This window comes from Rhamphochromis sp. 'chilingali', assembly GCF_963969265.1.
Source record: "Rhamphochromis sp. 'chilingali' genome assembly, chromosome: 1".
Lineage (NCBI taxonomy): Eukaryota > Metazoa > Chordata > Actinopteri > Cichliformes > Cichlidae > Rhamphochromis > Rhamphochromis sp. 'chilingali'.
In genome coordinates, this window is record NC_137929.1 from 64,652,099 (window position 1) to 64,678,757 (window position 26,659).

The following is a 26,659-nucleotide window of genomic DNA, read 5'->3' on the forward strand; positions in this document are numbered from 1 at the left end:
AGAACAAAAACATCAGAAGGAAATCACATAACAGGGGCTGTCAGCTCTGTAAGCTCACAGCAAAGGACTGAGACACAAGTTAGAAAGAGAAAGAGACAAAAAGAGGACAGTAAACTGTTTAAATAAGTCCATGTTTACATTCTACATTAGAAAGCAGCTGAACAATTCAAAGGTTTATTTTAAGTATTAGACTCTAGAATCAGAGCTTTGCTGAAGCCTGTGATTTTCTGTGTGTCAGCTCGTCCTTTAAAAACAGTTTTATGTCTCGCAGGTTTTTGCATGTTTCTATGTTGCATATGTTGCACCACACCAGCTACTTCCTTTGGCTTTTTCCACTGAACTGGTGAGTGACGCTGTCATTTCTCAACACAGGTCTGGTTAAAACTTACGCATACTGTGAGAAATCAGAGCTGCTGAAACCTGCTGAGGAAATCCTTTCTTAATGCTGCTCCACAGTGAGAACAGTCAGACCCCACAGGCCCAGAGGTACAGCTGCAGGTGGTGTCAAGGGAGCTTGTAGTGCCACTATTCATTCACACACTGGTGGAGGCAAGCTACAGTTGTAGTAACAGCTGCCCTGGGGCAGACTGACAGAGGCGAGGCTGCCATATCGCGCCATCGGCCCCTCTGGCCAACACCAGTAGGCGGGAGGTGAAGTGTCTTGCCTAAGGATACATGAATGCTTCCTTCTACAACTACAGAGTGTACATAACATGTAGCACAATATTTAAAATTGGTCCAACATTGGTTTAACACAACAAACCAAGAGACCGTGGAGGTGAATCATTTCAAAGATGAACCTAGGATTTTTACACAGTTTAACTGAGTAAAGTGGATTTATTTTTCAGCACAAGAACCATGGTTGTCCAAAAAAATTTGACTTCATCTTTGAACCAGACCTATGACGATGACGATACATCCATGAACCCTTACTTTATGGTGGTCTACAGTCTGGTGTTCCTCGTAAGTTTCAAATTATCCAATTGTGCTCTGTTAGAAATTGGTTTATGTGCCGGTGTATGCACCAATCCTTTTCTTTTCCTTCCACTCTGTCTATTTTCAGGTGGGTTTACTCCTCAATGGCTTTACATTGAAGGTCTATCTTTGTCGAGATTGGCCTGAGGTATCCAACAGCTTGATGGTCTACTTGAAGAACCTGACAGCTGCTGACTTCCTGCTCTGCCTCTGTCTGCCACTCCGCATTACCTACTATGCCAGCAGCTCTCCCATCATTCGTAGGCTTTACTGCAGCTTTGGAGCTTCTGCCTTCTTCATCAACATGTGTGCCAGTATATTATTCATGGGGTACATCGCTGCCAACAGGTAAGGAACCTTTATTATTTAAGGCTGTAGTTACCGATAATGTAAAAACTAGATTAAGTGGTTAACCACTACCCTGTGCTCCTGACAAAAGCATGAATGTATCCTTTTGACTTAACTGACTTCTTCAGATTAGGCACCTTTAGTGAAGTTGTATTCTGCCTATTTCTCGTCTCTCTCCAGGTATCTAAGGATCATCCATCCTTCAGGAACTCACATGCTGCAGACACTGCAGACTGCACGAATCATCTCTGTCATCACCTGGGTTTTTCTCCTGGCTCCAACAATTGTATATATCATAATTTTTTTCAGTTCCCAGAAACCTCTGACCTTTAATCCTAGCCGCTGCGTTCACCTGTTTAGTCCATCAGTCAGCCTGTTGTTCAGAATTATCAACACCTTCTCTGCCTTCATCTTCCTCTTAGTCTTCATATCCATGGTCTTCTTCTACTACAGCATCTCCCGCAGGTTGCTGGAGGCACAGCAGAGGCAGCTGGCCTCCTCTGGCTCTGAGAAGCTGGTGAAGTCTCGCAGAAACATGTTGGTGCTGGTCAGCATCTTCTGTGTTTGCTTTGTCCCATTTTACCTGGTTCGTCTTCCCTTTACGTTTCTGTGGAGCGATGACTCAGTAGGTCCAGTATTGTTCTACCTGAAGGAGGTGACCACCATGGTGTCAGTTTTCAACGTCTGCCTTGACCCTCTTGTTTACTTTTTCCTCAGTAAGACTTTTGGGGAGAAGGTGAGAAAGGCAACCTGGAGAGCCAAATATCCGACTACAAACGAGGAGAATAAGAGCAGGAGGGACAAGCTGGACATCATTACATGAGAACCAGTGACTTCAACCAGTTAGTTGTGAAAATGTACATTTTAGATTTCAATTTTGTTTTACAAGTTGATAAAACCAGTGTCATGGACCTTTATCCTCGCAAACCACAAGTCAGAAATCAAAACAGAGCTAGAATCAACACAGAAACATTTCCACAGAGACGCATCAGTGTTTATGTTTCTAGTTTTCAGGAATGAGCTCAAAGGCTGATTTAGTATGAACTGAACCATTCTGTGGTCAAATTCAAATGTTGTTCATATGGTTCTGGCTCTTTGGCTCACATGATTTAATGATTTAGTTTTATACAATTTAGTATTGCATTTTACATTGCTTAGTATGTTTGCTAATTTCTAGTTTATGTGCTTTTGTTTATTAGGTTACCTTTGTGCCTTTGTCTTCATCTATGTGTCCTTCGCTCCCTCTCTATCTGTGTGTCTTTTTTGCCCTTCAGCTCTTAGTCGTGTCCTATCTTTCTGTCTCCCTCTTTTGTTACCATGCTTCCCCTCCTTGTGTTTCATTCCTCTTCTCCCCTCTATGTCATGTGAATCCATGTCTGTTTCTTCAACGAACCCAGTGTCAAGCTGTGTGTCTTAGTCTGCGGCTCAGTGTGTTTCCTGTTTTATTTTGCACCCTGTGCTCAGCGGGTTCAGTTTTGCTTCCCTCTGTCTAGTCTACTGCTTGTGTTCCCCATCTGTTTCCATTTCCCTCCCTTCCCCCAATTTCAATGTAAAGAGGAACTTTTATCCTGTTCAGCAATTTGTACAGTTCATAATGAAAATTAAACAAAAGACAATGACTGAATTCCTTTTGCTTATAAATAAATAAAACAAAAAAAAACATTTATAACCCATTTTCCTACTTTAGAGTTTTTCCACAAATATGTCAAAGTTGTGTTATGTAATGTAAAAATAAGTGTGTGCTTCATGTTTTTGGCTTAAATAAAGACAAATGTTTTGAGGTTGGTGTGGTCAAGTCAAGCTGAGTTTTATTGTCAATATATACTCAAGTATGCAGTGGGATAAAATATTGTCCTCCTGGATCAAAAGTGCAAACTGTAAAACTAAAATTGAAAAATTAAAAATTAAATTATACATATATACAACTTTACAGAATACAGAATAGATAAACTAAATACAAGTATAAAGGCATTGTACTTGAATAGAGATAGAGTAAGAATAGAAAAGAGTGAGAATAAATACATTAGTACCCTACATCCTGCACCTTTTTCACTTCTGTTTAGCTGAAGACTTTTCAGGGAGTTTTTTGGACATCCTGATAATAATGGATTACAGTCGTCCAGCCTGGAAGTAATGAATGCATGAACTAGTTTTTCAGCGTCAGCAAGAGACATTCTAATTTTAGAGATGTTGCACAAATAGAACAAAGCAATCTTACATATTTGTTTAATATGTGCGTTGAAGGACATATCCTGGTCAAAAATGACTCCAAGGTTCCTCACAGCGTTACTGGAGGCCAAGGTAATGCCATCCAGAGTAAGAATCTGCTTAGACACCATATTTCTAAGCAGCATAATGAGAGGCTGCTTTCTCTCACACATTATGTTCACTTATTATCAGCACATGTTGTTGTTCTGTGGAAGCTAACATCTTGTAGTTTCTGACACTTTGCATGTTTAGCATGAGGCTAAAATTCCCCCTCAGTGGGTCACTGGTGACCTGCTGGATGTTCAGAGGTTCATTAAATCCAACATGACTAAAAACTCAAATGTCAAAGGAAATAAACAAAATATTTAAAGTCAATCATTCTGATCATAATTGTACTTTGACCTTTAACCTCTCTGCTCTGTGTGGTTTCCTCTTTCAGAGCAGAAAAACATAACAGCTGAGTCTTGACAGAACGTCACTCTGACATATCGAGCTCCACACAACAAGACCAGAGTTGTAGAGTGGAGTAGAGCTGAAATGAAGTCAGAATATGTGCTTTATTATCAGGATAGTCACTTTTATCCAGCCAACCAGCATCCATCTTTTAAGAACCGGGTGGATCTGCAAGACAGACAGATGAAGGATGGAGACGTGTCTTTGACTCTGAAGGATGTGACGGCTAATGATGCTGGAACATACGAGTGTGGTGTCTTCATGGATGGAGCACACTCATTGGAGTTAAGCATCATCTACCTGGTTGTTCCTCCAGGTGAGTGAGTAGAGTTGAGTGTGTGTGTGATCAGAGGTGAAGCTGCTTCCTGGTTGTTGATGTTTGTTTCTAAAGATGTTGTTGATGAGACTTTGTAGAAAGCAGCTGGTCTGAGTGATGTGATCAGAGTGCAGTAGATAATGTCTGACAGCAGTTTGAAGAGGAAATGGATTCTGTTCTGTTCTTCACTCATCACTGTTGTACCTGACAGCTGACACCTCACACCTGTTTCTCACCTGCAGGTCAGACAGAAGGGCAAGAGAAGGATGAAGACAAGATGGAAGAAAGGAAGATGACGGAGTGGGTGGATCTGTTGGAATTATTGTTGGTCTGTCAGTTTCTGCTCTGCTTCTTGTTGCTCTTGTTATTGTTTTTCTGATCTGCAGAAAATATTAACTACAGAATCTGGATTTTATCTAGCATCCTGTTGAACTGCAGCAGGTTGAAATGTCTCAGAGCTTTTTACAGCTTTGAGTCTGCTGCTGCTGTTCAGAGTTCTGGGTATTGTCAGTGTTTTAAAGTCATGCAGAAACAGATGTAATGAGCACAGATAGCAGGCCTACAGTACTGTATGTCTATTTCATTTTTACTCAAAGGTTTTGTCTTGAGATTTGAGTGTCTTACTGATCAACAGATCAAACGGCCACTTTAGACTTCAGTATCACATCCCTGCTGAATGTCAACAGTGAACGTTGCATAATTTGCATCTTTTAATAAATCTAGTTTGTCAGATCTTCCAGCTACATCATGTGTTATGACCCAGGTCATTGTTGCCGTGTGGTGCTGTTACTCGCCACACCATGCGGGGGCATTGCTTGTACTCTGTGATGTCTGTGTTATGTAAGTTTCCAGGTGGAGGCTGACCATTGGTGGAAGAGAGAATGAGGCCAGCTACAAATTGGGATCTGATTGGGCCGGCAGCCCCTCGTCCTACTTCCTGTTTCCAGAGCCATTGCGGGGGGCGTGGTATGAAAAGGGAAAAAAAAAACCCCAAAACACTTGGACACTGCTAGCACGGTGCACCCACAGAAACGCAAAGCAGGAAATGAAGCATAGCTGAATATGTTTCCAAACCAACTTCCTTCCAAGCCAAAGACTAGAAAATATGGTGAAGCATATCTTCCCTTTGGCTTCACCTGCACAAGTGCCAAGATAGGTTTCCCCTATCACACGCTGGGCTCTCCAAATCACGGACAAACAGTATCCCACATTCTTCATTTTTAGTTCACAAACACTTGTTGTAATGACTAACTACTCCTGACATTTTGGAGATGTTAGCTCTTTATACAGTAAAGTTACAGCGGGATACAAATAATATCAGGCTGATCCTGCCATAATTTGTTCCCCCGGTTCAAATCAAAGACAAACAGTATCCCACAGTTGTTTATGTTTTTGAACCCATTTTACACAGAGAGGCATTTTTTCTTGTAAAACAAAGGAGGGGGGGGCAGAGCAAAGAAAAAGTTTGGGAACCATTAACTGGAGATGTAAGAAGAGGAGTCAAGAGAGGAATCAAGGAAACGAGGATTTAAGCGCTACAGCTACGGCTGTGTTTACAGTGTTCTTCACGTTTGATTTTTAGTGACAGACTTTGAAAGACAGACAGTTTGACACGCTGTTTAAAGAGTCTTCCTCCCTCCTTTCTCCCTCCATGGTTGTATGCTGTACCTGTGTGAAAGGATCACATGTGCAGCCTCCTCTCTCCTCTGTCCTGCACATGTTTTTCTAATACATCCTACAAGATGTACAACAACATGGCCTACTGACCCTGATTTTTGGGTCACAGTGAGAGAAATGAGAGAACACTGATGATCTATTTGTATCCATGTTAGTGTTTAAAGCACAACATTTCCCTCTAGTGGCCATATGTAAACCATGAGGGTGGATGGTGTTAATGTAAAATGTGATATATTTTCTCTTCCTTTTCCTCTTATGAGGTTAGAATGAAGGTGAACATCAAAGTTACAACATTAAATTGTATTTTTGCTTCTTTATCTAAAACTTGAAATCTTTCTCTGTTGTAACTTGGAAATGGAAATTAGCCCTTGGCTATAATCTGGTATGTTTACATTCATGTAATTTTTTTTTTACATTTATGTTCATTAACATGCACTGTCCTAAATAAATAAATAAATAAATAAATAAATAAATAACTTGTGTGTTTAATTGCCTTGGACGCCTGCCACAGAAACAGCGTTCATTTCACTGAAACAAGATTTGTCAAGAGCCACAGACCTGGCAACACCAAATTATGATGAACCATTCTACCTGGATGTTTCTGAAACACACGGAATCGTGAACGGTGTGTTGTTTCAGAAAAAGGGGGCGGCAGAGATGTGCTTGTGTATGTCAGCATAAGACTGAACTCAACAGAAGCAAGGCATCCTAAATGCACACAACACGCAGCTGGGGTAGCTAAAATAATTCAGAAAACAGCACACGTAGTGAGAGAACATCCACTAAAAGTACAGTGTAGTGGCATATGTCAACTCACAAGCATTCACCATGACACCACTAACACAACAGAGATTGAGTAAAGTTCCAAATCTGACATTTACACATGAGGGGATCAATATGGCAGATTTAATGGGGTCAGGGGAACCACATGACAGAAAAAGCAGAAGCTGAAGAAAAAGTGACAGAAGACTTAAAAGCAGAACCTATTCCTGGAGCTGAGGACTGGTTCACAGACGGCTGCTGCCATCATGATGAAGAAGGACTGAAAGCAGGCTATGCTGTGGTTTGCAGAAAGGGAAAGCAATATGAGGTTAAAGAGGCAGGAAGAGTTGAGGGGCAGCAGTCAGCCCAGAGAGCAGAAGCAATAGCCCCGATTAGAGCTTTGAGATTGGCCAAGAATATGAGAGTGAACATTTATACTGACTCAGCTTATGCTTTTGGGGCAGCTCACATGGAGCTTGCTCAATGGAAGAGGGCAGGCTTCAGAACGGCAACAAATACTCCCATTTGCCATAAGAAAGAAATGGAGGAACTGGAAAAGGCTCTGGACGACCCAGACGAGGTAAGTATCATAAAATGCAAAGGACACTCGCAAGAAATCACAATGGTGGCAAAGGGAAATAGGAAAGCGGATGAAGCCGCAAAACAAGCAGCAGGTTACAAAGGACGCAGGCAAATTGGTCAGGTAACTGCTGAAGAGGAACCTTTCTCGTTTGGCTCTTGGCGAAGGCGGTCGCACTTTTCTCCTCTCCTCCTTCCCCTTATCTTCCCTGCTTAGCCTCTTGTGTCCTTGTCTTGTCTCGTGTGTATTACTTTCCCTCGAACAGTCTCTCACTGTCGTTCTCTAAAACCCAAAAGAGAATTATGGATTTGATCAACTGGTCTCTGAATGCTATTGACACCCTTTTCTCAACGAGAAGTCTGGGTTCGGGAGAGCCCGAGTGCCCTGGAGGGACTTTCCCTGCCGGATACACGATGGACGGGTGGCAGAACTGGAAGATCGTGTGCCTGGCGGGACTGTCGATCGAGGACGCTGAACATATCTACCTATTCGGAACCATGATAACAGGGTTCTTGCTGATCAGAGCTGGCTTGGCCCAGGCTTATCGGAGAATTAAGAGCAGAACCGGCTGTTCAAACCCCCCCAAGGCTGCCCGCTGGAATCAAAGCGATGGGACGAGGCACGACCTCTCACAACGAACGCAGCATGGTTAACACCTTGGAGACGCTTACAGCTGCCGTGAAGACTCAAACTAACACCATTGAGCGTATGATGGGATACATCAGAGAGGGGCCTGCTCAAAATGAAACCCTTGAGCGAAAGTTGGATCACATCGCAGAACGGATCACTGCAGTTGTGGGGTCTCAGAATCAAAAGAATGACAACACCACGGAACAGAAGTTTGATACCATCATGGGGAGGCTCGCGGTTCTCCAACGGGAGATTGAGAGACCAGTGTCGGAGTGTTAAAGAACAGCTTTGAAATTCTCCTGAGCTGCTCGCATAAAAGAAGAATCAACAACATCAACATGCGGACACCACGGCGCCAGCTGCACAGGCCCAAGGCTGGAGCCGAACAAAAACTCCCTGATAACGACTGTGTGATGACTATTCTTTCCATCCCATGCAAGACCACCTGGGTTGGCTAGCAGACTGTTTACTTAGCCTGATAGGGCGAAGGACGCTGTCTCAGCTGAACTATGGACACGCACACACATACACTTACACTAATGAGCACTCACTCATCCCCCCTCCCCTTCCAATGCCTTCGATGCTTGTTGCCTTCTGGGAACACGGCGGGTCTGGGCCCGCGCTGGAGAGTCGGCGCAGTGGCAGGATGGCTGCTGTGTTGCCTGGAATTACTCCTTATCCCCTACCCAACCCTGTTGCTGGTCACGTGCTCTATAATGTTGTACTGTGGACATTTATATGCTTTCTGTGCAGAGGAGTTTTTTTGTTTCCTGTTCTCATGCTGTCCTCCTGTAGCCCAGCATGAGTAGGGGTCTCTTTTTTTCCTCTTGTACTTTTCCCATTGTAGTGTACATTTCAGTGGTTTTCTGTAATGCAACCGTTCTCTGACTTGTATCCCCATGTGATGTCTGTGTTGTATGTGTAAGGTCAGGGGGCGGGTTCATTTCACTGCAGGGCAACCTGCATGTGGCGAATAAAATTTGAACTTGAACTTGAACCAAGCACCAATGTGTTGGAAGAAGCCAGACAGGCTCAAGAAGAAGCAGCCCCAGAGGAAAAAGGGGTGTGGCAGAGCCGAGGAGCCCGGAGAGAAGGAGGTCTGTGGGGAGCAGTCCAACTGAAAGGAAAAGACGACACCTGGTTCCACTAGACGCAGTGCGCCACAGCAGACGACAGCCTGGTGGAGGAAAAACCAACCACATGATGAAGGGAAACTGATAAAAATGCTTCTTACAGGCTTAGGTTTGCTATATCAAATAATATTGGTTATGGCTGTGCGTTACCTTGTTTATATGTTGCAGACCGCTGTTAAGGGTTCAAGATTGAGGAGGAGAGTAAAAACAACCATGGTCCAGAAGAGCTTGGTCAAACAACTGATTTAATGACCACACGCAGTGTGGTGAGATGTACACTGCAAAACATCAGCTGTAGATCTCCACCCAAAAAGACACTTCAGATTGCTTTTGATTCATCAGGGTTAACGCCCCCTCATGTGTCATCAGATACAATACATGCATACGTCAAATCAAAACCAGGGCTGGACTGGGACAAAAAATCGGCCCGGGCATTTTGACTAGAGACTGGCCCACCAAAATGTGACGTCATTCAGGGGTAAAACCGCAAAGGATTCTGTGAACTTGTGGCAAGAGGTACTAGCGCACACAGGCTTTCAATTGAACTGAGTTACACAGCGATAAAAAGAAACACAAAAAAAGAGAGGGATATTCCTATGGGTAACTCCAAATAAGAATGTTGATTGTATAAATTATGTCCACTATAATTTGCTGAGACTCTCTAACCTAACCAGAGACGACATGGAGGTGTTTGCGGAACAATTGGGTACGACCTCGCTGATGGGAGTGCAAAATCGAATGGCCCTTGACTAGGGATGGGTATTGATAAAATTTTCACGATTCCAATTCCATTTTCGATTCTGTTTAACGATTTGATTCTTTATCAATTCTCTTATCGATTCTTTTTAAAAAAGGAGAACACTAAGGTCGATTAGCTTAGAACTTTGTTTTATGTCTTCTTTTTGAACAAGATAGAAATTTAGGAGTAACATGGCCTTACAAACCCAACAGTGTGATCTTAAGAGAACCACAGCCTACGGCTCTTCAATGGGGTGTCACAGGGTCCCCTGGGAAAAAAAAAAAGTAAATGTAAAACAATAAAATAAATATTCATCTGTAGCCATAACAAAGTATACGTCAGGGTCCTGGGTCTCCTGACCCAGCGTTTTAGTTCTTTGTGATTTTTGTATTATTGTACTTGGTGTGAGTTTCTATGGTTTCTAGTTTCGATCCCTTGCCCTTCATGTTTCTCTGTGTCCCCTCTGTTCTGTGTAAGTCTGTGTCTGCATGTTTGGGTTCCCCGCTGTGTCTCTCGGTTCTTAGAGTCCTCTGCCTTATGGTTTATGTCGCTGTGTTTCTTAGTTGCTGTCTCCACTGTGTCAAGTTCGCGTCTCTGTGTGATCCTTCCTGTTTTACTTTGAAGGTCCGTGTCTTATGTGAATGTGTCCTGCTTTGCTTGTCTCGTCAGTTCTAATTTCCCCCAGCTGTGCTCTCCTTCTGTGTCTCATTCTCCTCGTTACTTCCCAGTGTATTTAGTCCCTGTGTTTCTTTGAGTCGGTGTTGCGTCGTACCCTCAACAAGCTGTGTGTGTTTTGCCTCCGTGTTACCAGTGTTTTTGTTTCCAGCTCTAGTTTCAGTTCAGTATTTCTGCTTCAGTGTTTTAGTCCACCAGCGTTTTTGTTTGTCTTTTGGTGAGTTTAGTTAGTAAGAGGTTTTACAGCAATAAAGCTGCGCTTTAAGTTGAACTTCTGTGTCTGAGTCCTGCATTTTGGATCCACCACTCCTGCTTGCCCACCTGCCACACAGCCAACCATGACAGTATAACATAAATTATTCTGTAGCAATTACACAAGAATATCCAGTAATGTCCCTGCCCACAATTAAACACATTCACTTACCAAAAATCGGGGCATCTGCTGTGGCAAATGGGTGCAAGCCTTTTACCACAAACTTAGTCACTGCTCGGTGACATTCATCTGTCCTGGCCTGAAAGGAGACGCTACCGGTAGACTGCAGCGAGAACTGCCAGCATCTGAGCCAGCCAGACTCTGTCTGTCTCTCTCATCATGGTCACCTAAATGCACAGTAATGGCAGGTTTTGTAATAAGGCAGATCGCGCTAACATAATATGCACTGTTAGTTGATTATTTACCTGCCGCATTAACGGGAGAGGACGTGCAAACGTTACCGCTGCTGCTGGGTTGAGATTCACGAGTCCGGAGCAGAATTAAAAACACGACATTCATTTAAGGTCATCGTGTGTTTTGTGAGCAAATGCTTTTGCATATTCGTAGTGTTTCCTCCCTTAAATGAAATATCTACTTTGCAAGTATTGCAAGATGCCCTGTTGTCATCTGTTCTCGTAAAGTATAACCAAACTTTTGAGTGTTTGAGCCGCTTACGCGCCATGTTTCCTGCCAGGTAAATGATACTCCGCAACGTGGTGACGTCATTCGGGGCGACTGGAATCGATAAGGGAATCGTTTGCAAAAATGCCAAACAATTCCAAGGAATTGAAACTGTGAGAACCGGTTCTCAACAAGAACCGGGTTTTGATACCCATCCCTACCCTTGACATGTTGTTGGCGGAAAAAGGGGGCATTTGCGCCATGTTTGGTGACTTATGCTGTACCTTCATCCCCAACAACACTGCTCCAGATGGCTCAGTAACTCGAGCTCTGGAAGGGCTGAAAACTCTGTCATAAACCATGCATGAACACTCACGAATTGACAACCCGCTGGAGAGCTGGATGACCTCTGTGTTCGGAGAGTGGAAAGGGTTGGTGATGTGTGTAATGCTGTCTGCTGCATCATTTCTAAGGATATTGGTGACTTGTGGTTGTTGTCTCATTCCTTGTGCTGGAGGATTGTTGGAAAAGGCGATCACGAGGGCAGTGGCCCCAATGGCCATGATGCCATTGATGGAGCTGGAAGTAACTGAGTGGGCCGAGGAGTGACACAACAAACGGTGTGGTGACGTCTCTGAGGGAGACGTCAAGAGAGGGAATGTGGAATTAAAGAAATAATTTTATGGCTACAATATATTCAGCATCATTAATGATATAATCTATAGTATTGATACTGCATTAAGATGTTTATTAAAACCTGCTGACTTTACATTAACCTTTTTATTACAGGTACAGCTAAGACCATTTTATAAGCTCAGTCAATTAGAGATCCGGCTCTTTCGGTTCGGCTCACTAAAAAGAGCCGGCTCTTTTGGCTCCGACCGGCTCTTCGGGTTGTTTTATTGCTTTAATTTATTTATTATTAACAATAATATGAAATTATGCACAAAAGGAATTACTAATGTAAAAAAAAGTGGTTTTATTTATATGTTTATATATAAATATATACGGTGGCCCCTAGAGACAAAACACGTACAAACTACAAAACACATTTCTAGCATGAACTGAACTTCCAAAGCAGAGCTACTAGATCACTTAAATTACACAATTGAAAGCATGTGTGTATTGTTTGTGTATTTATACACAGGCACTCGTATATAGTCAAATAATTTAAAAAAAAGTTCATTTACCTGTTACTACCACACACCAAATCCGGTCGTTGGTACTTGCTGGCTTGTGTAGCCACTAGGTAACAAAAGCTCAACACTGCGCCCAGCATCCTGGAGCACTTCTGTTGTGTTTGTACGTGTTTTGAGTTTTTATGTGCTTCTGAGTTTTTACGTGTTTTGGAGTTTTTACGTGTTTTGGAGTTTTTACGTGCTTTGTCTCTAGGGGCCACCGTAAATATACTTTTATTTATTCACTCCACATAAAATGTAATAAAGAAATCATATAATACAAAAATCAACTATTCACATTTCACCTTTTAACTATTTAAATTTTCAGCTTTTTCTTTTTAAACAAATTTAAAATGAAACAACACAAAACACTGCAAACCACAACACAATTAAATATAAATTAAAATATGAAAACAAAAAGAAGATGCATATTCTCTGTCATATGGACCTGCATGAATAAACTTTCTGAGTCCTTTATCATCTGCAACTGAAATTAGTTGTGGATGATTACTATACCTTTCTAATGTGACGTTGTTGTCCCTGGCTCTCTCTCTCTCTCTCCCTCCCGCTCTGTTCCTGTGCTACTCAGTGTAACTACCGCCCCTCCCCCCTCTGCTCAGCGTAAAGCACAAGGCTCGCGTGCTGAGTGAAGCAGGAAAAAAAGTGCGAGAGAGAGGGTGAGAGAAAGAAAAAAACAAACACGTGACGGCTCGCGATAAGGAGCCGGCTCGCGTCGTTCACTTCAAGGAGTCGACTCTAAGAGCCATTTCGTTCGCGAACGACCATCACTATAGCAGAGCCCGGGAAGGGGGCGGAGCAAGGTGTGTGCGCGTGGTAGATGAGGCGAGCATAGAGAGAGCTGCTTTTAATGAAACGGGAGTAAAGCAGTAAACTTACAGGAACATATACCACTACCAACGTTTGGATCGATATCTGCATACCCTTGTCTCCTGGATCCTAGCTGAGATCAGCGTGAACCACGTGGGTCTCTGCTCCCTGATCTGTTTCCTGTGTTTAGAAGACTTCCAGCTTTGTCACGGAGTTTCTGTCGGTTTGTGGGCTCATCTAAAGGTAAGCACCGAGCTAACTTTAATGCGGGTTCAGTTTATGTTGAGTTTATCTCTGTTGCGAACAATAGACTGTTTGGTATACACTGGAGTTAGGCAGACTGTAGAGTTTGTGATTGCTTGCAACATTATAATCTGGCGGTTGCTAACTGCGGTCAAGTGAGCCTTCACTTACGAAGTCACAGTCAAGCCAGCCTCACCGCAAATGCTGTTGTGCAATTCTTAGGCATATTTACACATAGGTTTGCAAGCAAGAAAGTCTTCTCTATGGTTGTGTCCCAATTCAGGGTCTGCACGCTTGAAGTACGCATTTTAAGTGCGGTTACGTCACCGCCACTTGACGACGGCTGTCCCAATTCAAAGAGTACTTCAAATGCATACTCCAAATGCGCCGTCGATTACCCCAAATATCAAGCGTGGTCCGGTGCACGCTTCGTGGTCCCATATATCCCACAATCCATAGCGCAGCGGTGGGTGTGGAGAATTTTGCCGCAAAATACGGCAGAAGGGAGCAGAAGAGTTTTTTTTTTTTATTCCAAACTTTATTGAAATTATAAAGCGAACAGTCAGTCATTCCAGTTCAGTTTGTACAGTAGACATACAAGGCAAATAAGAGTAACAATATACAGTACAATGAAATAAGAAGGACAAATAAAGGAAAAGAAAAAAAAGGGGGGGGGGGGGGATGTGACAGACTTCATAACAACTTTGTACTTGAAAGTTGTGACAGCTCATTCGTTAAACATTTCTGAATGAATTTCAATCAATAATAAATCTTTTTTATTGGAAGTTAATTTAAGAGAGTTTAAGTAATATTCAATTTCAATCAAAAACAAATTAAATGATGGGGTTGAGTTTTGAAATTTACATTTATGTATATGGAATTTCCCTAATAAGATGGAGCGGCCGAAGAGTGAACTGTCAAAAGTACTGAATATGACGTCACTTATTTATGTGCGAATGTTTAATAATTAAAGTCAGTCATATATCCACAAACACAACAAGCTGAAAGTCAGTGATGTATGTGTGTGTGTATTTTTATATATATATATATATATATATATATATATATATATATATGGCTGTGTCCCAATTCAGGGTCTGCACACTTGAAGTACGCGTACTACGTACGGTGCGTACTATTAGTACGAGAAGTGCGGAAGTAAGAGGCTTATGAAATGGGACGGTCTAGCCTCTGTCACGCTGGTCAGGTTGCCCAGCAACCATGATACTAACCGTGAGACATCAGTTACACAGCGATAAAAAGAAACACAAAAACTGGCAAGAAGCGGTTGTATTATTATCTGCAATAGCCGGTGCAATAGACAGCCACGGGAAGCCGACAGGTAAAGGGATCGTTTTTCCCTTTATTCTAAGCTCAAAGATGAGACTATTCAAAGTATAGTACTGTAAATTGGGTATAGTTTGGTATTTTCTCTGGAGCTGTTTTCTTGGTTATTTATCCCTAATATTGTCTCAGTATGTCTGATACAAAAAAGATAGTGGAAAGTTTCAGGACAGAGTTTTGGAATGATTGTAAAACTGTGTAATCATCAGTGTTGGGTAAGTTACTTTAAATTAGTTAACCCTCCCTCTCCTGTTTCTACTTCAATCATGAAACTGATCAATGATCAGCTGATTGGCTTTTCTCTCTTGTTTGTTTATCGCCCACTTTGCGCCAGAAAGAGGAAACCAGCGGAGGTCGCGCTAAACAACAGCAGCATGTTTAAGCTTGATCAGCTATTGTTAGAATTTATTTAATATTAATTTCTAGTATCAGCTGATGTTTGCTGGAGCCACAGCTGCAAAAAAAGCTGCTGGTCATGATATGGTTTGGTTATCTGGTGAGAGGGAAACATGAAGATGAAACCAGGAGATGTCCTTACTGGATCATCAGAGCTGAACAGGTGATGGAGAAACAGGTTTACCTTTTAGGTGACATGAATGAGTTGAAGGGAAGTTATGAACTGTTTCTGAGAGACAAATAACACCAGGATCCTTTTTTTTAATGTAGCTGACAGCTGGTAACTGTGCAGGGGCGGGTCTAGCAAAGTGTTGCCAGGGGGCCAGGTAGGGCATTAACAGGGAGAGGGGGGCACAAAGAAATACTTTTCTTTCTTTTTCTCATTTAAAATATCTATTTATGCATATATACCATCAGAACAGTGTACATCAGCGTTTCTTTTCATTCAAAGGCTTTATGACGGTCTCTAGTCAAAATGCCCGGGTCTGTCCCAGTGTCCCAGCCCAGCCCTGTATGCAGCTCCTCTGGAGTCTGGTGTTACCTACATCTTCGTATTCGGAAGGCAGAATTTCTGGTTTTATACAATCGAAAGCACCACGACTGCAGTTTTTGTGTTGGATGTAAAAACATGACGCTGTGACGTAGGCTAGAATCATGGCGGCGGTCAACAACGGTCCAGGCGTGGGATTTCTATCATAGAAAAATGCACAGAATTTTTTCCTTTCTATTGGTAGGTGGCACAGTGCACTTGTGGCAAGTAAGCAAGCTAGAAGACTGGTAATCTTGCTGGGTATCCAGTTACAGAAGCAACACATTAACAAGAGAATTCTGAGTAAAACCAAAGTTACTTTCCCTAGTAACTAGTTACTTTGAAAGTAATGAGTAACTTGAAGTAACTGAGTTACTTTTGATAGAAGTAACTGGTAATCTAACTAAGTTACTAATTTAAAGTAACTTACCCAACACTGCACATGAGTGTATACTTACAACCTAAAAAATCTTACCAGGGGCCCGTTCTTCGTACCTCGCTCACTACACCCAAGATCAAATCATCGCGCTAACTTTGAGCTTGCTATTCCGGTTCTCCGAACACACCTGTTGTTGACGATTAGTATAGCTGGATGAAGTAATGTGAGATCGCCGGGTGGCTTAAAAGGGGCTACACATCGAGAGTAGAAACATTGATCGGCAACCCTTTGATTGGTCGGCGAAAATGTCGAAGGAGCGCGCTCAGTATTTTTCGTCAGCAGAGCAAGAACTCTTGATTGAGGGATTTCAGGAGTTTCAGTGTTTAATTAAAACGCAAGGGAAGGCTGAAAAGGCTGCAAAAGCAAGGAGAGAGGGCTGGCAGGAAGTTGCTGACAAATTAAACTTGTAAGTAATTTAATAATAATAATAATGGATTGGATTTATATAGCGCTTTTCAAGGCACCCAAAGCGCTTTACAATGCCACTATTCATTCACTCTCACATTCACACACTGGTGGAGGCAGCTGCAGTAGCCACAGCTGCCCTGGGGCAGACTGACAGAAGCCAGGCTGCCATATTGCGCCATCGGCCCCTCTGGCCAACACCAGTAGGCGGTAGGGTAAATTTATTATATTATATTACGTTATACCCTCTGCAGCACGGTGGCACGGTGGTTAGCACTGTTGCCGCACAGCAAGAAGGTCCTGAGTTCAATTCCAACATCAGGCCGGGGTCTTTCTGTGTGGAGTTTGCATGTTCTCCCCGTGTTTGCGTGGGTTCTCTCCGGGTACTCCAGCTTCCTCCCACCGTCCAAAGACATGCAGCTTGTGGGGATAGGTTAATTGGATAATCCAAATTGTCACTAGGTGTGAATGTGCGAATGAATGTGAGTGCGAATGGTTGTCTGTCCCTGTGTGTTGGCCCTGCGACAGACTGGCGACCTGTCCAGGGTGTACCCCGCCTCTCGCCCTATGACAGCTGGGATAGGCTCCAGCGCCCCCCGCGACCCTGAAAAGGACAAGCGGAAGCGAATGGATGGATGGATGGATGGATATTACGTTATACCCTCTTTCACATTAGAGCCACAACAGGACCAACTAGAACATGGGAACAGGTAAAAGTGAAATATAAGAATATTCTACAGAATGGTAATATTTATCACTTATATTGCTTTTAGCCTCTTGAAAAGAGACCCTGAAATAATTTGTTTGTTTATAACAGCAACCAAGAAAAGGGCAGAGCAAAAACAGACAGGTGGTGGTCCTGCACCCCCTCGTCAACAAGTTGGTTAAGTAAATAATATCCTCACGGGAAAATCGATATCTCTCTATGAGCACACTGTCGCGCTGAGCTAAAGGATCCTGTCTATCCCGCAATATACGCTGAATTCTGGAAACTCTCCTTATCAATCTTGCACCTTCCGCAATGGGTGGCTCGCGTATACGGACAGGACATGGCTGCGACAGACTTCTCAAATCCACCTTCGCTTTTATAGCCGTGGTCTCTCATCTTGATTACACGAAGTGATTTACTATTACTACTCTAAAATATGAATTACATCTGAAATAATCAAATACATGACATAGAATGATTAATAGTACATTTCCCTTTTTTAGGAAATGACCTGTATGTATCTGTATGAAATCAATAAAAGAATCAAATACTGCATTATCTTTAGTTACATTGATAATATTTATGTATGGTAAAACAGTGGAGAAATATCGCTGTTGCTTTTGTATAAATGAAGCGGACATACCTGAGTGGCCGCAATCTAATCTTGTTTACATAAAGTAAGCCTGCTCCCGAGCAGGCTTACTTTATATATATATATATATATATATATATATATATATATATATATATATATATATATATGGGGTGCAACGATATTCGTATCGATATTGAACCGTTCGATACAGTGCTTTCGGTTCGGTACGCATATGTATCGAACAATACAACATTTGTAATTTATTTTATCAACTTTCCTTCTGACGATGCTGTCTGTGTGGAGCGCTCAGTGAATCTGCGTTCGACTACTCCGCCTAGGCTGCACTGTCGAGCGCAGATCCACTGAGCGCTCAACACAGACAGCATAGACAGAAGGAAGAGCGCAGGGCACCTCCCCCACCCTCATTCAGATCTGGCGTTTGGAATTATTTTGGTTTTCATGTGACGTATGACCCTGAAGGTAAGCGAGTCATGGACTAAAGTAAAACAGTATGTTGGATGTGCCACGCAATGCTCAATTACATGGGTGGGAACTAGTGTGTTAGCGCAGTTAGCTCGTTAACGTGTTGGCCGTCTAGCCCCATGCACGGGGCGATCGGCGGTAGCTCGTTAACGGAGATTTGCCGTGTTGTGGCGTTAAGGTCATTTCAACGAGATTAACCTGAAAGCACTAGTGGGAACACAACGAATATGACTGCACATTTACATCATCCTAGTGCAAAGACAAAAACAACAAGCATGCTACTAACTTTAGCCGAGTCATTTAGACAGCTGTTAGCACATGATTCTCCTTATGCTGCTGAGAATATAGCCCAGAAGAAGCGGATAGTATAGCTTTTGTTTTGGAAAGAGACATTTCTCTGTAATAAACTCTCTTTTCCAAAGATGAGTGATTCCTCAATCAGATACAGGGCTTGCAATATCGCTAGCCCGACGTCCTGGAGCTAGCGATTTTTTCAGTCGGGCTACCAAAATCTATCTCTGCCCTGCCCGTCGGGCTATTGTAGGAAGGAAAAATATATGTCAATGCTTTTGCATTCTTTCAGAAATGTAGCTGGGTAATTATGTCATTGGCATCGGTGAGCCACTGTCAATATGTGACATATTGAAATCGCGTTTGAATTTGCGCTTGTTTTTTTGCTTTCACTTTGCAATCGTGCGAACTGTATATAGAGAGCGACAGCACTGATCTGTGAGTGATGATAATTTGTGCACCAATTCCTCTGACATCGTCTTATTAATCGTTAGCTTACTATGCAAACATGACAAGTGAAATCTCCCGCAGCAAGCTTAAACATGTGAGAGGTTGATCGCGCAGAGAATCGCTGAGCTTATGTGAGTGCGTGTGTAAAAGCAGCAGGATTTATATTTGACTACGATGACCTGGTTGACTGAGAACCTTCACAGACAGATATATATTTTAGTTCTGCTGAGCCAAATAAGACAGGTCAGGTTGAAGAAGTGACAGCCAAAGAAAAGCTTACCACAAAACGGAGAAGTTATGACAAATCAGACTATAAGGCAAAAAGAAAGTGCAGCTTTATGGTTTCATGGACAAAAGAATTTCTGTGGCTGCAATATGACGAGCTAAATAACCAGGGCTGCACATAAGTGGTCCGCAGGTGCGCATTCGCTGTCAAAATAAAAAACACGCACAAGGGTTAGGGTTAAATTTAAAAACTGTACTTTTGAGTTAAAATATATATTTATAATTTTAATAAATGACAAATTAAAAAGGCATGAACATTTTTTTGTATCGACAAAATATCGAACCGTGACACCAAAGAACCGAACCGTGAATTTTGTGTATCGTTGCACCCCTTATATATATATATATATATATATACACACATACACACACACACACACACACACACACACACACACTGGGTGAATGTGCAGTAGTAGCAGCAGCACATTATTGTCACATCACATGTGCAGGTACATTGGTACAGTACATGCGAGTGAAATTCTTGTGTGCGAGCTTCACAAGCAGCAGAGTTGTGCAAAAATACAATAACATATAAAACAAGCAAAATACAAGACTGGCTACATCTGAGACTAATAAATATATGTACAATATATAATAGTATATGCATTACTGGATGTGTATACTAAGTATGTTTTTCTACGTGTGTGTGTGTATACATATTTTACAAATTAAATAGAGTAAGCAATAAAGTTAAATATATAAAATATACAGAGGTTTGTAGTTGGATATTGTGCAAAACAGTGGCATTACTGTACAGTACGGAGTGCATAATGTTGAAGTTCCAGTAGTGAAGCTGAGGTGTCTATGACGTGTTCAGCAGTCTGATGGCCTGGTGGAAGAAGCTGTCTCTCAGTCTGCTGGTACGGGACCGGATGCTGCAGAACCTCCTTCCTGAGGGAAGTAGTCTGAACAGTTTACGGCTGCGGTGCCTGGAGTCCTTGATGATCCTCCCCTCCTTCCTCAGGCACCGCTTCCTGTAGATGTCCTGGAGGGAGGGAAGCTCACCTCCAATTATCCGTTCAGAGCACCGCACTACTCGCTGGAGAGCTTTGCGGTTGTAAGCGGTGCTGTTGCCATACCAGGTGGTGATGCATCCAGTGAGGATGCTCTCAATGGTACAGTGATAGACGGTTCTGAGGATGCGGGGGCTCATGCCAAATCTTTTCAGTCTCCTGAGAAAGAAGAGGCGCTGCTGCGCCTTCTTCACTGTCTTGTTTGTGTGTACTGACCACGTAAGATCCTCAGCCAGATGTACACCAAGGAACCGGAAGCTGCTCACTCTCTCCACAGCAGCGCCGTTGATGGTGATGGGGGTGTGTACTTCTCTGCACCTCCGGAAGTCCACTATCAACTCCTTTGTCTTTGCGACGTTGAGGGTGAGATGGTTGTCTTGACACCAGTGGGTCAGGGCGCTGACCTCCTCCCTGTAGGCCGTCTCATCACCATTGGTGATAAGACCCACCACTGTAGTGTCATTCGCAAACTTCACAATAATGTTCGAGTTGTTAGTGGCTCTGCAGTCGTAGGTGTAGAGTGAGTACAGGAGAGGGCTCAGTACACACCCCTGTGGAGCACCAGTGTTCAGTGTGATGGGGGATGAGGTGATGCTGCCCAGCCTGACCACTTGGCGTCTGTCAGACAGGAAGCTAAGGATCCAGCTGCAGAGGGAGCTGCTCAGTCCTAGATCCTGCAGTTTCCTGTCCAGCTTCGAGGGAACGATGGTATTGAATGCTGAGCTGTAATCTACAAACAGCATTCTCACATACGTGTCGTCAAAGGAGCTTGCAAAGAAAAGCGTCTGGACTTCTTTAAGTTGCTTGAAGACGTTTCACCTCTCATCCGAGAAGCTTCTTCAGTTCTAAGGTCAAATGGTGGAGAGTCCCAGATATAAACCTAGTGGGAGTGACCCCCCACAGAGGGACAAAAGGACCCCCTGATGATCCTCTAATCGCCTGAGCCAAGGTGGGAAACTGGGCGTGGGTCCCAATCAGCCAGAGTTTCGGGTGTGTTCATTGTGAAACCTGGCCCCACCTTATCATGCGAATTCCTGAGGTCAGATGGCCCAGGATGTGAGTTGGCGTTAAGGCGTCTGGGAAGGGATCTCAAAACTGGATTATAGATGGCAGAGAGTTGGTGTCGTAAACCCCCGCCTCTGTTCAAAGATGGTCGCTCACAGTGGACATAGATGGCTTCTTTCACTCTTTCAAACCATCTGTCCTCTGTCCAAAATGTGAACATTGGCATCCTCGAAAGAGTGTCCTTTATCCTTAAGATGCAGATGGACTGCTGAGTCTTGTCCTGTGGAGGTGGCTCTTCTGTGTTGTGCCATGCGCTTGTGAAGTGGCTGTTTGGTCTCTCCAATGTAGAGGTCTGAGCATTCCTCGCTGCACTGTACAGCATACACCACATTGTTAAGTTTGTGTTTTGGCGTTTTGTCTTTCGGGTGAACCAGTTTCTGTCTGAGCGTGTTGCTGGGTCTGAAATACACTGGGATGTCATGCTTGGAGAAAACTCTCCTGAGTTTCTCTGATACACCGGCTACATAGGGGATGACAATGTTGTTGCGTCTGTCCTTCTTATCCTCCCTCGCTGGTGTCTGGTCTTCTTTTCTGTGCCTCTTTGCTGACTTTAAGAACGCCCATTTAGGATAGCCGCACGTTTTGAGTGCTTCCTTTACATGTGTGTGTTCCTTCTTTTTCCCTTCAGGCTTAGAGGGAACACGTTCTGCCCGGTGGTGTTGGGTCCTGATTAGGGCTGGGCGATATGACCCAAAATTCATATCTTGATATTTTTTAGCTGGATGGCGATATAAGATATATATCTCGATTTTTTTTTTTAAAGCCATAAGTTAAGAACAAAAAGAGAGTTCTTAGTCACACTGTGTCCCAGATGTCACTCGGGCACTTTTATTTACATACAGCGTAGATGTACATGAAGAAATTACTCAAAAATAAATTATCAGCATTTATTAAATAATCATGGTCCATAAATAAAAGAAAACAATGTTGTTTTTGTGCATAACAAAAAGCTCACAATTGTGCAGTCAAAATGTAAACTAATAGACGCTGAGCATAATAACAAAGAGACAGATTTCACAGCTGCACCACGTCTCTGAACAGGTGCCATTTGTGGTCCTTATACACACACAGTACGTATCACTCCGCGAGGCTCCTCCTCGGTAGCCGTAATCCTCTGACAATCCATCAAGCGGTGCAGCTCCGTAGCTTAGCAAAGTCATATTAAAACATTTTTTGACAGATTGCTGAGCGCTGTGTACCACATAAATTCGGTTCGCGGTCAGTAAGCACATCCAGAATTCATACATAAGGCGCACTGTCGATTTTTGAGAAAATGAAAGGATTTTAGGCCGTGCAGCCCCTCCTGGCTGCATGTCGTTAGCGCGGTTAGCACGCTAACCCGTTGACGCCATCCAGCCCCACGCACGGTAACTCGCTAACGGAGATTTTCCGCTTTCATCTTGTCATTGCCTGCAGGTGAAACTATGGGGGAGGCGGAGTTGTGTTCAGTGAAGGAGAGGCGAGGCCGAGTAACGTTGCGTAGAGACAAAAGTGGACGAAAGAGAGGCAAACCTGCGGCTCCACAAGTATAATCATAACGTAACATAGACTATATCGATATAAACGATATTGTCACATCTTATATCTCGTATGAAAATATATCGATACTTTTAAAAAACTCGATATATCGCCCAGCCCTAGTCCTGATTACTCCAAGTTTGTGTTCCAAAGGGTGATGGGAGTCAAAGAGGAGGTATTGGTCCGTGTGTGTGGGCTTCCGGTAAACTTCGATGTTGAGTTTGCCGTTCTCTTCAATGTGCACAGCGCAGCCCAGGAAAGGCAGACAGTTGTCCTTTGTGTCTTCCCTGGTGAACTTGATGTTTTTATCCACAGCGTTGATGTGCGCAGTGAAGGATTCCACTTCTTGTGTCTTGATTTTGACCCAGGTGTCATCCACATATCTGTACCAGTGGCTGGGTACTCTTCCTTTGAAAGAGCCAAGAGCCTTTCTTTCCACTTCCTCCATGTAAAGGTTGGCTACAATAGGTGACACGGGGGAGCCCATGGCACAGCCATGTTTTTGTCTGTAAAAGCCTTCGTTGTACTTGAAATATGTAGTGGTGTGGCAGAGGTCTAACAGTGTGCAGATCTGATCGGGTGTGAAGTTGGTCCTGTCCTCCAAGGAGCTGTCTTCTTGTAGTCGTTTTCTGACAGTCTCCACGGCCTCCGTGGTGGATATGCAAGTGAAGAGAGAGACTACATCAAAGGACACCATGGTTTCATCTGGATCCAGGGTAAGTTTCTGGACCTTGTCGGTGAAGTCGGTGGAGTTCTTGATGTGGTGTGGGGTGTTCCCCACGAGAGGAGCAAGGATGGTAGCAAGGTGTTTAGCAATGTTATAAGTGGCTGAGTTTATGCTACTGACTAGTAGGCACCATGTTAACTGTGACATGGCATGGATGACACATACCAAGATGGCGCCTGTGTGTTTGGCATGCCGTCTATCGCTCTCTTCTATTTGTTTTATTTTATTGTTTTTAGTCAATTTTGTGCAACATGTCAGCCCTGCATTGTTTTATGATCGCCAGACATTATTGGAAATAGGCTTATCTACCCAAGCTTTAGCTCGGTTTGGAAATGACAACCAAGGCTTTCTGCCTCCCGATTTTGAAGTAACACCACCTCACTGGCGCTCCTTACCATTGCCACTGGATGTGCGGAAGCGACGCAGGAGACGAGGTAACCGTGGAGGTCTCCTTGTCAAACTGAGACTCAGGATCTCTTGTTTTCCTCATGAGCTTCGCTCAATTTGTCGATCCTGCCCGCGACTCTTGGTGCCGTTGCGTGCTTTGGACCCGGTGGACTCCTGCTTGGTTCCTGTTGTGGGATCTCTCGAGAAGGGTTCTGCAAAACCCTCTCCTCTCCGACATCTGCGTTGGCGTGGAGTGGACCAAACAAACCTCCGACCTGTGAATCTGGTTGTTGCTGCCTCGGAAGCTCCCGAGCCAATTCCTCTCAGGTTGGGATTAATTAACGCCAGATCAGTGGCAAATAAGACATTCATTTTGAAGGAATTTTTCGCTTCCCATGCACTGGATTTTCTTTGCTTGACTGAAACTTGGATTCCACCCGGTGAGTTAAGTGCCTTTTCTGAATTACTGCCGGCTGGCTGTGCCTTTTTTAGTGTTCCGAGAGTTTCTGGTCGCGGAGGAGGGCTAGCTGTTGTTTTTAAGGCACATCTTGACTTTAAGCAGCTATCCCCATCAACACGCCACACCAGTTTTGAACTCTGTTTGTGTGAACTGGGCCACTCGTCTTCGCTGTTGTGTGCGATTGTTTATCGGCCCCCAAAATATAACAAGGAGTTTTTATCCGAGTTCTCAGAGTTTCTTGCTGACTGTGCATCACGGTATGACCAGATCCTTTTACTTGGTGATTTTAATATACACGTCTGCTGCCCGGGGAAGCCCCTGGCTAAGAACTTTCTGGACTTAGTGAACTCTTTTAACTTTATTCAGTCTGTTAAAGGTACCACTCAAGAACGTGGTCACACACTGGACTTGGTTTTATCACATGGTTTATCTGTCCAAAACGTACTTGTCGAGGATGCGGTGTTCTCTGACCATATGCCTATTTTATGTGATATTGTTCTTTTTAATCCTGTTCTTAAGCGTGCTGTACCTGCTCGATGTTATTGTGCTTTTGGCTCAGATACTGCCAAGCGGTTTTCCATATTGTTTGACCAATTTATTTCTTATCCTCCTGAGTTGTCCATCTCAGATGGATTAGTTTCTTGTTTGGATTCTGCTTGTAAATCTGTCCTCGACGCTGTCGCTCCTTTTATATTCAGACAATGCAAGCCAAAGGCTAGTCCTTGGCTAACTGATTTTACCAGAGCCGCTAGAAAAGAATGTAGAAGATGTGAAAGACTGTGGAAAAAAGATAGGCTGTGCGTCTCTATGGAAGCTCTTAAGACTAGCTGGAAAGTCTATCAGAGAGCAGTAAAGGCTGCCAAGCACTCCTATTTTTCTCAACTTATTGCTGCCAGCTCGCATAACCCTCGTGTTCTATATAACACTATAAATTCTGTACTTAATCCGGAAGGCTATATTCTTTTGCACTCTTCTGCGGTTATGTGCAATAAGTTTCTTAATTATTTTGTGGAAAAGGTTGCTAGTTTGAGACCTCCGACTCTACCTATTGCTGACCCAGCCATGCATGGTTCTTGCTCAAGTCTGTTCTCTGCTTTTCTACCAATTGTTTTATCTGATTTAGAGAAACTTGTGTTGAATGCTAAACCGTGTGGCTCTCCAAATGACGTTGTTCCTCCCCGTTTTCTTAAAAAGGTATTTCCTATCATCGGACCACATATTCTGAACATTATTAATACTAGTCTTTTGTCTGGTCAAGTACCTAGGGAATTTAAGCATGCAGTCATACATCCTTTACTTAAGAAACCAGGCTTAGACAGTTCAGTCATATCAAATTTTAGACCCATCTCTAAGCTTCCCTTTCTTAGTAAGATTCTGGAAAGGATTGTTTATACTCAGTTGATGGACTACTTGAATGACTCTAAATTGTCAGAAATCTTTCAGTCCGGCTTTAAGCCATTCCACAGCACGGAGACAGCCCTCGTAAAAGTTATGAATGACATCCTGATAGCGACAGACCGTGGTAAATATGCAGTGCTGGTCTTGTTGGACATGACAGCTGCATTTGACACTGTGGATCACGATTTGCTGATCTCCCGCTTACAGCACTGTGTGGGAATTACTGGTTCGGCACTTTTGTGGTTAAAGTCCCATCTTTTAAATGGGACCTTTTGTGTTAAGTTGGGGTCGGCTTCATCCTCTGTGGCCCCTCTGCTTTGGGGTGTTCCACAGGGATCTATTCTTGGGCCGTTATTGTTTACATTGTACCTCTTGCCTCTTGGCGCGATTTTCCGAAAGCATAAAGTGCCATTCCATCTATACGCAGATGACTGCCAGCTCTACTTACCTTTTAGTCATTCTGATAGTCTCCCAACTGGACCTCTGCTTGACTGCCTTACTGATGTCAAAGCATGGATGGCAAAAAACTTTTTAAATTTTAAT

The 26,659-nt window shown here is 43.3% G+C and overlaps 2 protein-coding genes across 6 annotated transcripts in view; both read left to right on the forward strand.

Moving 5' to 3' along the window:
* The window catches only part of LOC308411170 (P2Y purinoceptor 14-like), a 164,037-nt gene that overhangs the window by 86,219 nt on the left and 51,159 nt on the right, over positions 1-26,659 (forward strand). For 2 of the 4 annotated variants that reach the window (XM_080904952.1, XM_080904953.1), the window contains exon 1: positions 13,200-13,619. The exons of 1 other annotated variant lie outside the window; for it this stretch is intronic. The gene's annotated coding sequence lies outside the window, so the exon portion shown is untranslated. Of the gene's footprint in view, positions 1-13,199; positions 13,620-26,659 lie in introns of those variants that run through there. One more of the 4 variants, XR_013974348.1, reaches the window with a different exon arrangement.
* Positions 855-26,659, forward strand: part of LOC308411204 (P2Y purinoceptor 14-like) — a 52,081-nt gene continuing 26,276 nt past the window's right edge. Inside the window, exons 1-3 of one of the 2 annotated variants that reach the window (XR_013974350.1) lie at positions 855-963; positions 1,064-1,323; positions 1,504-2,733. Coding sequence is in view for 1 of the 2 variants with exons in the window: in XM_080905021.1 (XP_080761147.1) it covers positions 859-963; positions 1,064-1,323; positions 1,504-2,146 (1,008 nt within the window). In the remaining variant the exon portion in view is untranslated. Of the gene's footprint in view, positions 964-1,063; positions 1,324-1,503; positions 2,892-26,659 lie in introns of those variants that run through there. The other variant, XM_080905021.1, reaches the window with a different exon arrangement.